Source organism: Mus musculus, chromosome 7 (assembly GCF_000001635.26).
Source record: "Mus musculus strain C57BL/6J chromosome 7, GRCm38.p6 C57BL/6J".
NCBI lineage: Eukaryota > Metazoa > Chordata > Mammalia > Rodentia > Muridae > Mus > Mus musculus.
The window spans coordinates 100,921,316-100,936,440 of record NC_000073.6 but is presented as its reverse complement, the minus strand read 5'-3'; the positions used below and the strand labels follow the sequence as shown (position 1 = coordinate 100,936,440).

At 54.4% G+C, this 15,125-nt stretch overlaps 1 protein-coding gene across 1 annotated transcript in view; it reads left to right on the top strand.

Annotated features, from left to right (window-relative positions):
• The first annotated feature begins 4,279 nt into the window (after positions 1 to 4,279).
• Arhgef17 (Rho guanine nucleotide exchange factor (GEF) 17) overlaps positions 4,280 to 15,125 on the top strand; it is a 62,416-nt gene continuing 51,570 nt past the window's right edge. Inside the window, exon 1 of the mRNA NM_001081116.1 lies at positions 4,280 to 7,872. Coding sequence (NP_001074585.1) covers positions 4,702 to 7,872 — 3,171 coding nt within the window. The 5' untranslated portion in view covers positions 4,280 to 4,701. The remainder of the gene's footprint in view (positions 7,873 to 15,125) is intronic.

The following is a 15,125-nucleotide window of genomic DNA, read 5'->3' as shown; positions in this document are numbered from 1 at the left end:
CACACACGCAAAGTGAGCAACAAAACTCAAAAGCATCACGGTGGGATGTGGTTGTGTATACAGTTACCACAGCACTTGGGAGGCACAGGCAGATCACTGTGAGTTAGAAGCCAACCTGGTCTATATAGCAACTTCCAGGCCAGCCAACCAGATCTATATAGTGAGACCCTGTCCAAAAAGCAAAGAAACAACAAAAAATCCAGATGTGACAATACATGCCTGTAGTGATCCCTAGAAGTCTAGAGCCTGAAGTAGGAAGATGGAAAGTTGAGGTCAGCTTAGGCTATAAAAAAACCTTGTCTTAAAACCAAACAAAAGCAACAACAACATAACCAACATCAACAAAAATACAAAAATGAAAGTACTTTGAGGGCTGTGTAAAAGCAATAAAATCAAATAGAAAAAAGCAGGAGTTGGAGAGATGGCTTAGCAGTTAGGAGCATGTATTACTTTTGTAGAGGACCCAGGTTCAATTCCCAGCACCATGTGACAGCTCCTAAGTGAACCCCTCTTTGGGCCTCCTCAGGCAGTAGTCACACGTATACATACATGAAGACAAATCACTCATGCACAAAAAATAATGATAAATCTGAAGACAAAACAAAAAAGCCAAGCACAGTACTGCATGTAATCCTAACACATGGGAGAGGGGCAGGGGGATCGGGAGTTCAAGGCCATCCTCAGTTATACAAAGAGTTTGAGACTGGGATGGCTTAGGAGAGGGGGAGAGAAGGAAGGAGAGAGAGAGATAATATGAACACTGATCAGCACAGCTCTGAGATGAGTCTGAGGCTATCCCTCAGTGGTAGGACACAGGAGTGAGACTGAGATGAGTCTGAGGCTATCCCTCAGTGGTAGGACGCAGGAGTGAGACTGAGATGAGTCTGAAGCTATCCCTCAGTGGTAGGACACAGGAGTGAGACTGAACTTACAGTAAATGCAATAAAATCAAATAGAAAAAAGCAGGAGTTGGAGCCAGGTCCTGGCTGGGGCGTTTTGTTTTGTTTTACTTGTTTGTTTGTTTTGGTGAGAGTCAACCGAGTGACTGACAAGAACAGAAAGTGTGCAAGAGGTGCTGACTAGTGAAATCCTATGCACTCTCCGTCTGATGATGGAGGGACAGGTAGTTTCCGAGAGACTGTTTGGTTTTGGGAAGCAGTCAGACGCCAGGTCTCCCCTTCGGATAGCTCCTTCCCTGGTTGCCACAGTTTATTAACATCCAAGGTTCATCCTGCCCATGATCCACCTTGACCACCCAACCTTTCCATATTGATCTTCCCAAAGACAGGGTAACCTGAGGAGTTAATAGATCTGTCACCATGCTCTCTCATTCTTCATAGAGGAGGAGCCTGAGGCTCACAGATAACTACATGGCAGCTTACAACTTTCTGTAACTCCAGCTCCAAGGGATCTGGGACACATACATGCAGGCAAAAGAGACAGATACATGCAGGCCAAAATACCCACGCACATAAAACAAAATAAAAATAAAAGTGGCTGCCGTGGGATGCCACTCAGCCTAGCCAAGATCCTTAAACATCCTGCCTCCTCACAAGTAAGGCCAGAGGCCAGGCCGGCTTACTTCAGCCAAGCATAGGTGACCAGGCTCTTGGGGTCTACGACTTTAGCCTCCATATTCTCCATTTGTTCACCCGTGGTTAGGGCTAAATACCAGTTTCAGAAGTGACATGAAGGTGAAATTTAAAAGTATCCGGTGTTGATGTTGCACATCTTTAATCCCAGCACTTGGGAGGCAGAGGCAGACAGATGGATCTTTGCGAGTTTGAGGCCAGCCTGGTTTATAAAATGACTTCCAGGACAGCCAGGGCTGTTACACAGAGAAACCCTGTCTCGAAAAATAAACAAAGCAAAGAAGAAATGAACAGTGTGAAGAAACTGGGAAAGCACACATTTCAATGCTGAGCAGTAGAGTGACGACTAAGCATGCCCAAAGCCCTGGGTGTGATCTCAGCAGGACACATCGAGCTGTGGGAACCATCACTACGGAGGGAGACAGTGAACACCTAAACTTGCTTAGGGGAAAGCTGACCCATTCCTCACTTTTCAAACAAGGCAGCTGAGGCTCAAAGAAGCATAGAGGTTTGTTTACTCTGCATCCCAGCAAGGCAGAGTAGAGAGGTGCAAACCCATCGGGTTCTCTTCTTTGCATACTAATTTGCCAGTGGAGAGGGCAAGATATACCTCATAGACCCTTTGAGACAGAGCTGAGACACAATGGTGTGAAGGTCTTGCAGGAGGCTTCTTATCTCCATACCTGGAGGCTTCCTACAAACTAACGGATGATCCAGAACTAAGAGAGCTACCTTCTTACCCTGGGGGCTGATCGAGCAGCAATCCAGCCTGGGGTCCTCCAAGAGCAGTGGTTGTCAACCTGTGTGCCTCACCCCTTTAGAGCCTAATGACCCTTTCAAAGGGGTTTCCAGAGATCATTGAAAAACACAGATATATGTATTATGGGTTCACAATAGCAAAATTACAGTTATGAAATAGCAACAAAGATAAATTTATGATGGGGGTCACTACAACATGAAAAATTGTGTTAAAGGGTTGCAGCATCAAGAAAGTTGAGAGCCACTGTGCTAGAGGCTGCCTTCCCTTATTCTGCACTTAGCATTCTGCCCTCAAGACTGCCTTGATCTCCACTGAGCTGAGTATCTTTGGCTGGGACCCATATGGCCCTGGGGTTGGTTGGGTAAGCATTTACCACTGACCTTAAATGCTTACTAAGTGAACATTGGAGGAATGGGGCCTACACATAACAGAGCTGGGTGAGTTTGAAGCAGTCTAGACTGTCCTCTGTCCCCAAAGAGGCTAGGTTCTGCCCACCACCCACAAAGAGAAAGGCTGCTGGAACTTAAAGGAATCAGACCCTCCTTCTTCATCAAAATCTCTAAAAAAAACCGTGATGATTGACAACTTTAAAGTCTGGATTTGAGCCACACCTAGAGCTATCCTTTCCCTCTGACTTCTGCAATGGCTATTGTGACTTCTCTAATAACATCTATCCCCAAGGGTGGCCTAAGGATTAAATAAAATACTTAAAATGTTACCCGTACGTCCTAGGCAGTCCATATATTTTCATTCATTTAGGTGTGGAGTCCTACATTTAAAGCCTCTGGGCAAAAAGGGACCTAACAGAGGTGCGAAGTTGACATCCCAGTAACCAGAACAATTTTAGACTTGCTAGACTGCAGCAGGAGCGGGAGGGGAGGTCTAGGGTAGATCATTGTTGCAGCGGGAGAGACACCTTCCTGGTCTGGAGGGTGGAGCACCCACAGGTAGGAGTATAGGTTTGGCGGAGGGAAGTTGAGGGCGTTCCCGTGCAAACACCTTTTGTGCAGGAGGCCAAAGAAAGGGCAGAGTGCTTGCCAAAGGGGGCAGGAAACGCCTGTAAGCAAGTGAAACCTTCCTAACCCTTCTATGGTTGGTTGTGGGAAGATGAAGTTTTATCTCTACGGAGTTTGGAGAAAGCGGAGAATCTTGCCCGCAGAGGGCGCAAGAGCAACGTACCCCGACCGCAGAAAGACGTGGGGAGCGGAGTCTTAGAGATTAGAGGACGCCAGGCCTTAGAGGGCAGGGGGCGTGGCAACTGGAAAAATGGCGGGGGAAGTTGTGTGTAATAGTCCTGAGTGGTGGGACTGCTAAAGCAGCATTGGGTGGGTTAAGGGACAGTCAGCGAGGGACAAACCAGAGGGAGGTGGGAGATAGGTGGAGCGTTTGGGAGAGTGAGGGGCGGGACATGGGCGTGGTGCGGCGGGATTCGCCACTGAAGGATGAGTACGGGGCGTGGTCTGAGCAAGGTGGGGAACCACAAGCGCTCCGGTGGGCCTGCCCCACCTACGTCTCCCTGGGCCCCACCTCTTTTCCGGCCAGGAGAGTTTCTGCGTGTACCTGAGTTTCGGTGTGTACCTGAGTTTTTGGGTCTTGGGTTGCCATGTTGGAGCCCCTGCGGCAGAGGTTCCCGCGTGAAAGCGGGGACTACTTTATGCAGAGCTGTCCACTCTCAGCTCCTGTGGGTATCTGAAGGAGTCCCCAGGGAGGATCAGCCCGCGGCTTTCGCAGCCGACTCCCCTAGAGGGTCGTTTTGGTCTACAAAAGTCCTAGCATCCTGTTTCTCCTTCGGCTCCTCCCCGATTCCCTCCCCCCACAGTGTTCCCAGCCTCGCGCGCTCCCGGAGCCCACCCCCTCTTTTGGGCGCCAGGCCCCGCCCCCCGCCCCCTTTCCTCTGCCTCAAAGTTTATTTGCAACAAAAGGGAGCAGAGAGCTAGCTGCTTAGAGGGAGGGAAAGGGAGCTGGAGCGGGAGCTCGAGGGGAGGCAGGCGGGCCGCCGGGCTTGGCAGGCGGACTTTGAGTGCAGGAACCGAGCCTTAGGCCCCTCACCGGCAGGACCGCGATGTCCCTGGCCTCTCCCGCAGAGGCTAAGGCTGGGCCTGGGGTCGCCGCAGGGGCGAGAGGGGCCGCCCAGGATGGAACTCCTGCCTTTTGTAGCCGCGGAAACTTGATCTTCGACTGATAAACCTCTGCTCACGTCTCCGCACCCTCCTCCACAGCCGCCGCACGCTGCGGGTGCAGGACCCAGGCTCTCGGACCGTGGCCACTGCGCGCCCTCGGAGTGGGAGTGCAGGGGGGGTTGGCCGCGGCGTCCCGAGGCCAGCCCCCCCGGAGTGACTAGCACCAACCATGGCGGACGGGTCACCTCGACCCCCACTTTATCGCAGCGTCTCGTTTAAACTGCTGGAGCGCTGGAGCGGCGGACCGGGGCCGAGGGAGGAGGACGCGGACACCCCTGGGTTGCGGCGCCGAGCTTCGTGCCGGCCAGCCGCGGCAGTCCCGGGCCAGCCCTCCCGGCGCGTGTCCAAGCTGGCGTCGGGGCCCCCGGCCGCCCCCGCGCAGCCGCGCCCGCTCCGCAGCCTCTCGCCATCGGTGCGCCAGCTCTCCCGGCGCTTCGACGCGGCGGGTCTGGACGACGACTCCACTGGTACCCGGGACGGGGGCTGCTCCTCCGGCACCACAGAAGAAGCTGCGGAAGGCTCTGAACGTGGGGCCTGGCCCAGCGTCACAGAGATGCGCAAACTCTTCGGCGGTCCGAGCTCCAGACGACCCAGTATGGACTCTGAGGCCCTGGGGTCGACCAGCCCCGACAGAGTTTCGTGGGAGCCCCCAACTCGCGATCCCCGGCAACCTCCGACGCCACCTCCTCGAACGTGCTTTCCTCTGGCTGGCCTGCGTTCTGCGCGGCCGCTGTCCGGGCCCGGGATCGAGGGGAGGCGACGTCGGCAGCACCAGCAACAGGAGCGGGCGCAGCGTCCGGCGGATGGTTTACATTCTTGGCATAGCTTCTCCCAACCGCAGGCCGGGGCCCGGGCCTCCTCCTCCTCCTCCATTGCCTCCTCCTATCCTGTCAGCCGCAGCCGGGCTGCTAGTTCCAGCGAGGAGGAAGAGGAGGGACCGCAGTCGCAGCTTGGGCCTCAGAGTCCGGCCTACCTCGGCGGCCACTCTTCGGGCAGTGACGAGGACCCAAATGGTGAGGATGGCCGTCGCTGGAGAGGGAGAGGTCTCCGGCCTGGACGCTCTCAGTTGGTTCACGGCTGCAGCCAGGACAGTGACGAGCTAAATCCGGGAGGCTTGGGATCAGCGGGGGGTGTCGGGAGCCCCGAACCTCCGACGTCTCCAAGAACCTCAATGGATGAGTGGGGTACTGGTACACAGCCATGCCTCCCAGGTCCCCAAGAGAGCTTAAGGCCTATGTCCGACACTGGGGGTGCACCTTTCCGTGTGGCTAAGGTGAGCTTTCCTGCGTACCTGGCCAGCCCAGCTGGCTCCCGAGGAAGTAGTCGCTATTCCAGCACAGAGACCCTCAAAGATGACGACCTATGGTCAAGCCGTAGTTCTGTGGGCTGGGGTGTATATCGATCCCCAAGTTTTGGAACTGGAGATGGGCTTCTTCTGCGGCCCCAGACGAGGTCCCGCAGTAAGGGACCTGTAGGCACTGCCAGGCCGCTGAGGGATGGAGGACTGGACCTAGATAAGAACCGACAACGAAAGTCCCTATCGAATCCAGATATCGCCTCTGAAACCCTGACGCTGCTCAGTTTCCTTCGTTCAGACCTTTCAGAACTGAGGGTCCGAAAGCCCAGTGGGGGCCCTGGGAACAGGCCCCTAGATGGCAGAGACTCACCATCAGCAGGTAGCCCAATGGAACAATCGGAGTCCACACTGTCTCAAAGTCCAACGTCACCCACCACCCGGCCCACCCTCAAGGACCTGACAGCTACCCTACGCAGAGCAAAGTCATTCAGCTGTTCGGAAAAGCCCATGGCCCGGCGCCTGCTCCGCACCAGTGCCTTGAAGCCTAGCTCCTCAGAGCTCCTACTGGCAGGTTCTGGGGCAGAGGAAGACCCATTGCCACTCGTGGTCCAGGATCAGTATGTACAGGAAGCCCGTCAGGTTTTTGAGAAGATACAGCGAATGGGTGCACAGCAGGACGATGGAAATGATGTCTGCCCTACAAGTCCTGACTGGGCAGGGGATATGACCCAAGGGCATCGGTCTCAGGAGGAGCTCTCTGGCCCTGAGTCCAACCTGACGGATGAGGGCATTGGAGCAGACCCTGAACCTCTTGGTGCTGCCTTTTGCAGCTTAGATCCTGCAGGAGTGTGGCGACCCCTTTCCTCTACTTCAGCGCAGACAAACCACCACCTTGGGGCCGGGACAGAAGACAGCCTGGGTGGGAGGGCCCTTGTGTCTCCTGAGACCCCTCCAACTCCAGGTGCCCTCCGCAGGAGACGAAAAGTGCCACCTTCAGGCCCTAATGGAACTGAACTAAGTAATGGGGAGGCTAGTGAGGCCTACAGGTCCCTGAGTGACCCTATTCCACAGCGTCATCGGGCTGCCACCTCTGAGGAGCCCTCAGGGTTCTCTGTGGACAGCAATCTTCTGGGCTCGCTGAACTCTAAGACAGGGCTTCCAGTGACCCCAGCTATGGATGAGGGCCTGACCAGCGGCCACAGTGACTGGTCTGTGGTTAGCGAAGAGAACAAGGACTATCAGGAAGTCATTCAGAGTATCGTTCAGGGGCCTGGTGCCTTGGGGCGTATGGGAGAAGACAGGATTGCTGGCAAGACCCCCAAGAAGAAATCTCTGAGTGACCCTAGTCGCCGTGGGGAGTTGACTGGGCCTGGATTTGAGGGCCCAGGAGGGGAGCCCATTCGAGAAGTGGAGCCCATGCTGCCTCCGTCCAGCAGTGAACCTATCCTTGCAGAGCAGTGGACAGAGCCGGAAGACCCTGCTCCTGCCAGGGGCAGGGCACAGTCAGAGAGGTCCCTACCTGCCCCACCTGCCTCCTCCACTGCCCACCATGACTTCCATCTTGACCCCAAGCTGACCAGTGTTCTCTCCCCTCGGCTCACCCGTCGAGGCTCCAAGAAGCGCCCAGCCCGGAGCAGTCACCAGGAGCTTCGGAGAGAGGAGGGCAACCAGGACCAGACTGGTAGCTTGACACAAACTCGGTCTTCCTCCAAACATGTTCGCCACGCCAGTGTGCCTGCCACCTTTACACCTATTGTGGTACCCGAGCCTGCGATGTCTGTGGGACCCCCCGTGGCTGCGCCAGAGCCTGTGGGCTTTCCTGTTAGAGGCCATCCCGCCTTGCAGGCACCATCACTTGAGGATGTGACTAAACGGTACATGCTGACCCTTCACTCTGGTGACGTTCCTGCCCCAGGTCCTGTGGACCTACCCTGCTTGCCTCCTTCTGCACCGCCCTCCACTGAGACCAAGCCCTCTGGGGCTGCCAGGGCAACTCCAGATGAGCCAGCCCCAGCGAGCAAGTGCTGTAGCAAGCCACAAGTGGTAAGTCCTTTGGAAGGAGACTGAGGGAGGGTGCATGAGAGCCATGGGCACCAACCTGACAGGAACTGAGTACTCATTAGGCAGGCTTCCAGAATCTGTCCTGGAATAGAGTTAATGGCACCTGGCTCCTGTTACCTCAGGACCTGAAGAGGCTTCCGGATGCTGCCAGTGTGGAAGGGTCTGTCTGTCTGCCCCAAGGTGTTCTGGTGGTGGTTGCAAAGGCCCTTGGAATGTTTCTCAGAGTCCTGTTTCTTAGATTCCCATGGTTCTTTGCTAGAAATGCACTAGAAGTGTGGATGCAGGTGATAACACTGAGTCAAGGCTCTGGCCTCAATGCCCGACTCTTGGCTGGTCTCATTTCAGGCCAGTTCACACGCTCTTGCCTTGAAATCTGTTCCAAAACCTGGGAGACTTAGGGACCAGCCTCACTTTAGGGATCAGCAGAGGGCTTCAGGGGTCCGACTCCAAGCTTGTTCTAGTTTCTGACCTTGGCCTTTCTTGTGGCTTAACCTCCTCATTTATAAAACTGGGTCTGAGGGATGTGGATGTTGCAGATCCACCCAGGTGGAATCCTGCAGAACTGGGAGAGTCCGTGTTTTGAGTTTGGCTAGTCCCCAGGACCAGTGCCAACACACTAGTCTTCAGCTGGAGGAGCTTCGAGGTAAAGTCGCTAGGGAAGTGTGGTGACAGACCGGCTTCTGCTGAGCCTTGGTGGCAAAGGCCCCTCAGAGGGATTGAAAACAGTTCTGATCCCTGTAGATAGGGCTGCCTCTGTGACTCAGGGTGGATAGTCTGCCCCCTCATCCTGCCTGCCTGCATCTGTTCACCTTCCCACCTTCTTCCTGTTCATCCCGGGCCTCGAAGGCTCATTCCCACCCTCCACAAAGCTCTCCCATCTCTTATCTTGCATCAGCTATGCCTGGGTTTTGGCTGTGGATTCAGACTGGCCCTAGGCAGCATCTGCCCTGGCATGGGAGAGTTGCAGCTAGCTTTGCAGCTCTGGGCTGGAAGCTGAGCTCAGGGATGGCCTGGGGTTATGTCAACTGTGGCCTGCCTCAGCTCCCACTGTGTTGCTGACTTCAGAAGCTGGGAAACCCTACACCCTGGACTAATTTGGTCACTTGGCCTTTCAGAGCTCTTCAGGGCCCTCTAACTCCCTGTCTCTGATTCTCTCCCCTCCTTTCTATTTCCCCATCCCAGGTCCTAGCTCTGCCCTTCCTTATGAAAGGGGCTAAGGATGGACAGTCAGGGAGTTGGCAGACGGGACTTTTGGACCTGGCTTTCCTTCTGAGACCTACATTAGCCGAGTCTGAGCACCGGGGCCAGCTCTGTGAGTGGAGGATGGGAGAAGGGAGTCCCAGCTTCCTTTTCCATGTAATGGGGTCCTGTGGGAGTATAGTGGGAGCTGAGGCGATCACCTGTGGCATCTGGGAGACAGGCACTGAGGCCAAGGAGGAAAGAGTTTCCTAGGACTGGCTTTTGTCCTGCTTCAAATTCTCCATATCCTCCCTTCCTGGGAGCCGTGATACGGAGCCATCCCCTCACGTACAAACTTCTCTTGGCCCTACAAGAGGTTTCTCTGACATTTCAGGTCCTCCCACTTCTCCAGGCCCAGTTGGATGTTCTCTCTCTCTCTCACCCCTTAGAAGAGAGAAGGGCGCGTCTGTAATTAGTAGAGTCAGACTGGAGAGCCACAGGACTTACCCCGTCCCTGTTCCGTGGATTGCTCTCCCTTTCTGTAGAGTGGAGATAATGGGCTGATGCCGGGGAGGCTCTGTAGGTGGGCGGTGGTGTGACCATTTCCTCCCTGGGGCCAGGAGGGAGGACAGAACAGGCTCTGCTGTCTCAGCTTCTTCTCGGTGGCCAGGTTTGGCTTCCTCCTCCCCCACTGCTGTCTAAGCACTGGTCCCAGGGTCACCTGGTGGACTTTATTAGGCTCAGAACACATTTGCCATGCCTCATTACTCGCCCCCACATTAAGCCTGGAAGTTCTACCATCTGCTACCTTGAATCTCTTCTTGTTATCCTTGTCCTTCTGGCTTCAGAAAGATGGGGAGCAGCTGTCCACTCCCCCCTTCCTGCTGGCTCCTCTTGAGCAGACAATGTTCCCTTGTCTCAAGCTTGGGGCTCCAGTCACGATCCCTGCACTGTGGGTGGGGACGGTGTGGCTTGGCCTTCAGAATGAGAGGGGGACAAGAGGAGTTGTCTGTCATGTTCCAGCGTAAAGCAGTGTAAAGCGCTCAGAGGAAAAGACTGGGGTCTCAGTAACCCCAGACTTCATCTTGAGCAGTGGGCGGTCCCTCGTGCTCAAGTATTCCTCTTGAGTCAGAACTTCTCCACGTTATAAGGAGTCAGGAAGCTCGGGTACCACGCACTGCTTAGCCTCTGACTCTTATCTGGACCTGGGCAGTCAACTTTAGGACTTAGTTTTCCCATCTTTGCCCTGAGAACTTGGGAAGCCTGATCTTTGAGGTTCTGTAGGAGGGGCTCGTTCTGCAGCCTAGGTAAGGGAATGGGGTTGGGAGAGTCAATGTGACCAGAGGAGAGAGAGAGTCTGCTCTCTGTGTACCGTGAATATGAGCAGCTCTGCTTGCAGCTCCCCGAGACTGTGCTGTGCAAGCCTTCTTCCTGTTTCTCCTATTCCAGGCCTCTGGCTTCTTCCAGTTAGCTCCATAGTTACCACTCTGTTGTCCACGGACCTCCCTTTGCACCAAGGCATTCCTTTGTTGAGCTTCAGAGTAATCTTGATAGCTCATGTCTTCTGCCTGGTACCCCTTGACACCTGAACCATCTTTAGCCCAGAAACAGGTAGTGACTCGTCTCTGAGAATCGTCGATAGCTGACTTCATGGGACTTTTCATGTTGAAGTCGCTGTCGCACTGTCTGTCGTTCATTGCGTGCTCATTTTGGGGTAGACACCAGTGGTTTCTTGTTATGTGTAAGATGGAGTGTTCAGAGTATTGGAGTCTCTCTGAATCCTAGCTTATCAGTGTCTTAAAGAGACTGGATCAAGGGGTTGTTCCCAGTTTCCAAGTGAGACTGGCCTGCCATCTGAGAAGGGGCATAAGTCAGGAACAGTTGGGGCATCACTTACACGTTGTATTGTAGCAGCTTGAATGTGTTCGTGGTGATATTTAATTCACCAGGGCCTGGTGTGAGGTAGGAAGAATTCTGAGACCCAAAAAGGGAGAATGCTGAGCCCAAGGTCACACCACAAGGCCAGGCAGAGCTGGACCCAAGCCCTAGAACCTCTGGCCTTGTTCCTCTCCCACTCAACAGCAGCCCTGGCACCCACCTCAGCCTGCCCAGATGCCCCTGCGTTCTGCGGGGCTGGGCGGCAGCCCTTCCCACCACTTTTGTCTGGCTGGCTCCCCCTTGGCGGGGACTTGTGGAGACAAGTTTTCCTCCTGCCCCTCCTTGGCTCTTTACTGTGATTCCTCCCCACCCCCCATGGAAACTGCTTCCGTGGGGAGGGGATGAGGTGATAAGGACTTTTGGAATTCTGAGTAGTACCAAATATCTATAATTAAAGTCTTGTCACCCAGCAGGAGGGTGGGATGGGGGAGGACAGGCAAAAGGGTTGTCCTTTTCAGGGTTTATTCCCTGCCCCCCTTCTTTCCTAGGACCCTGTGGTATTGGAGGAGAAAGGTTGCTCTCCAGGAATGAGAGCCCACCCAGCGGGGAAGAGGTGGGGGAGGGACCAGAGTTGAGTGTGACATTTTCCAGCCCGACATTTCTGGAAACAGCTGGATCTGAGACGCTGCAGCTAATCCTGTCCCCAGCCCCCTCTGCCAGTGTTAGGGACTTGTCCCCCCTGCTTTCCTTCCTCCCCGGCTGATTGCTACTGCAGTGGGATGGAGCCATCCCCAGGCAGCCTGGGAACAGAGGTGCTCTCGGCTGAGAATCTAGAAGAAGTTTAGGATGGCTGTCTGCTGGCTGGTAGAGGAAGCTGGTGAAGTGAAGAAGCAGTTTGCATGCAGGCCTTGGATCCTGGGAGAAGGACAGGTTCTAGAAGGAGGGCATGGCATGAGCAAGAGGCCAGGAGGAGGCTTTTCCGGACAAGTTGTTGCAATAGAAGTTTGGATTTAGCATCTATGCACTATATATAATATCCCAAGCACCCGGTCGCTGAGTCAGGCACCATTCTAGTGTAGAAAAAGCAACAGTTCCCAAAACAGAGGCCTGCTTTTATGGCCCTTCCAGATTGGTAAGGACACATATCTCCAAAGGAGGACACTGTCAGAGAACAGAAGGTTCGGGGGAGAAAAATAAAACAGGGTAAACAAGTTGAAGATAACAGACTGGGGTACTATTTTAGATCATGGGGTCTAGAGAGGCCTGTGAGCGGAGGTGGTAACATCTGAAGTCCAAAAGAAATGGGGGAGGAAGTCAGGTAGCTTTCTTGGGGTCCAGGGTTGGCAGGGAAGCAGACTGTGGAAAGAAAGGAACACAGCAAAGGTCCCGAGGAATGGACGCTGGGTAGTGAGGATAGATCTTGTAAGCCATTGGGAAGACTTGGCGTCTATCTGAAGTGAGAACTAGCTAGTCAGCGTCAGAGGGCTCGGAGTAAGATAATGACCCAAGATGCTGTGTGGAGCTAGATAGCAGGGTCAAGCATGGAAGCCCTGAAACCAGTCAGAAGGCCACAGAAGTAAGCAATGATGCCAGCCCGGGGCTAGGCAGAGATGTGGAGGGGGTGTTTCAACTGAAGCCCAGGAGTCTAGACATCTAGTACGTAAGAGAACAAGGCGCTACTGTCTGCTCGATGTAGTAGTGGTGGCACATGCCTTTTATCCCAGCACTCAGAAGGCAGGGGCTTCTGAGTTTGCGAGTAGCCTGGTCTGCATAGCAAGTTCCAGGCTAGACAGGGCTGTGTAATAAGACACTGTTTCAAAGAGGAAAAAAATAGTAGAGAGCCCTACAGCTTCTGGAGGGCCATCTGGGTGTTCAGAAGGCTGGCATGTCATGAACTGGGGCTCAGAGCTCAGCATCCTGGCACTACCCTTCCGCCTTTGTCCATCCCTGGGAGGCTCCAGAGTAGAAGCTACTCCAGCAGCTTGTGAGGTATGAGAGGAACCACTGAGGAGGGCAAGATGACAAACTGCTGCCCTACAGGGACTTAACTCAGAGGCTAAGAGGGCACCTCGGGCCCCAGTGACTCGGGTGGTAGCACCATGTACGGCAGGCAGGTGTGTGACATGCACTGCAGCCACTGTGACCCCTCCCCAGCACCAACTTGTGTCTCTGGAACGGGGAGCTTTTGCCAACCACTACAGCCCTGGCCCTCCCATCTAATCCCAAGCTGGGTGAAGAAGCAGGCTCAAAGCCAGAAGAGTTTTGCCCAGGGCTCCATGGCTCACAAGTAATGTGGCCCTAGGTGTCCTGCCTCCAGGTCATACATTGGCCTCAGAATTCCCAGTGAGTCAAGTTGGCAGAGATGGTGGTGGCAGTCCGGGGGAAGGGGGAGCCTGTGTTTCCCAGAAAGACTTGTAACCCTGGCACACTCATTGGGAAATGTGCCCAGGAAGCCTGGCGCCTTGCTGGCAGGCCCTGAAATGGGGGCCCCGGGTCCTCTGGAAAGCACAAGCTAGTCAGAGAGGATGCCTTCCCCCACAGGACCTGATACCCCACCACTTCTCAGGCCTCGGAGGCCTCCTAGGAGTGGACAAAGGCTGAAAGACAGTGCCAGGCTGCTGGACTCTGAGCCCCAGTTCGTGACATGCAGGCTGTTTAAACTCCCAGATGGCTCTCCAGGAGCTGTAGGGTTCGCTGGGGTGATCTGTAGTGTAGGGCCTCACTGGGTTATCTGGCAGACTGCGGGGAGGTCTGCCCAAGGAGTTAGGAGACCAGGGATGCAGCCGCCTCTCACCATGTCCTTCCTATGGGCCTTACCCTTGGAGTCCCATACCCTTGGAGCCACGAGTGCCTTCGTGACCTTGAGCCCCACGATTAAGCTTTCCAGGGATGCTGGGGCTGCCGCAGCTGTGATGGGCAAGAACATCTCCTGAAGACCAGGAAGTGCTGTCAGGCTGGGCCACACACTGCTGAGGCCTCTGCTCCACTCTCTAGCTGCTTCCCCTTGTGGGACAGGCCATGGTGCTCTCTGAGGCCTGTATCCCAAATAGTGAGGCTTCTGTGCACAGGACATTAGGACTTCCAGCTCAGGGTGGGAAACACAGACTTCTTGTTATGTATTTTAAGTGTTTATGTGTATGAGTGTTTTGCCTCCATGTATGTAAGTATATGCACCGTGTGCATGCCTGATGCCCAAAGAAGGCAGAAGAAGGTGTTAGATGCCCTGGAACTGAAGTTGTGAATGGTTGTGAGTCATCATGTGGGTACTGGGAACTGAATCCAGGTCTTCCGCAAGAGCAACGAGTGTGCATAACCATTGACCTGTCTCTCCAGCCCAGATCAGCAGACTTTTAAAACCATCCCTGGGCATGGAGAGGCTGAGGTGGCTGCAGAGGGACTTGAGGTGGGACAGACAAACGGAGGCTGCTAGGCATGGTGTGTTGCTGCAGTAACAGATTATCACAGGTCAGTGGCTTCAAACAGCATTTCATAGTTCCTGAGGTTGGAAGCCTGATATGGGATTCATGGAGCTGAAATGTAGGTGCTAGAAGGGCTGTTTCCTTCTTGGGTTTAGAGGAAAATAAGTTCCCTTGCCTTTGCTAGTCATGGGTGGGTGCCAGTGCTCCTCGGTGTGGCCTCTAACTCAGTCTCAGAGCTGGCAACATAGCATCGCCACCACTCCCTCACCCAGACCTTCCACCTGGGTGACTCAGGACCCTTAGTGGCACTTGCAGAGTCCCTCCTGCCTTGTAAGACATCATATTCACCAAGGTCCCCTATAGGAGCTGGTCCTGGGGATGTCTCAGGCCCGCTGCATTTAATTCAACCTTCATTTCTTTCCGTGTTTCTTTGTCTTCTCCTGTGAAGCAGTCAACAGTGAACCCTTGATGGCCAGTGGGGACACACAGGGAAGGTTTGCATCCAGGAGCTTTTGGCAAGGATCTCAGTGTCTGAGGCGCATGGGGCCCAGAGGAAGGCTGAGCCCAGACCTGGAAGGGCAGGGACAAATATGTCATTGAGTCCTTTGGGAATAGGCTTGGCCTCTAGAGGCGGCTTGCCTGAGGTTTGTTGACTAGACATCGAAGTGAAGCATCTCCCAAGAAGGGAAGTTTGCTGAAGAGCTCAGAGCTGGGGAAAGTGGGAGCCTTGGGAGAAGCCATGATTGGGCCAGACTGTCT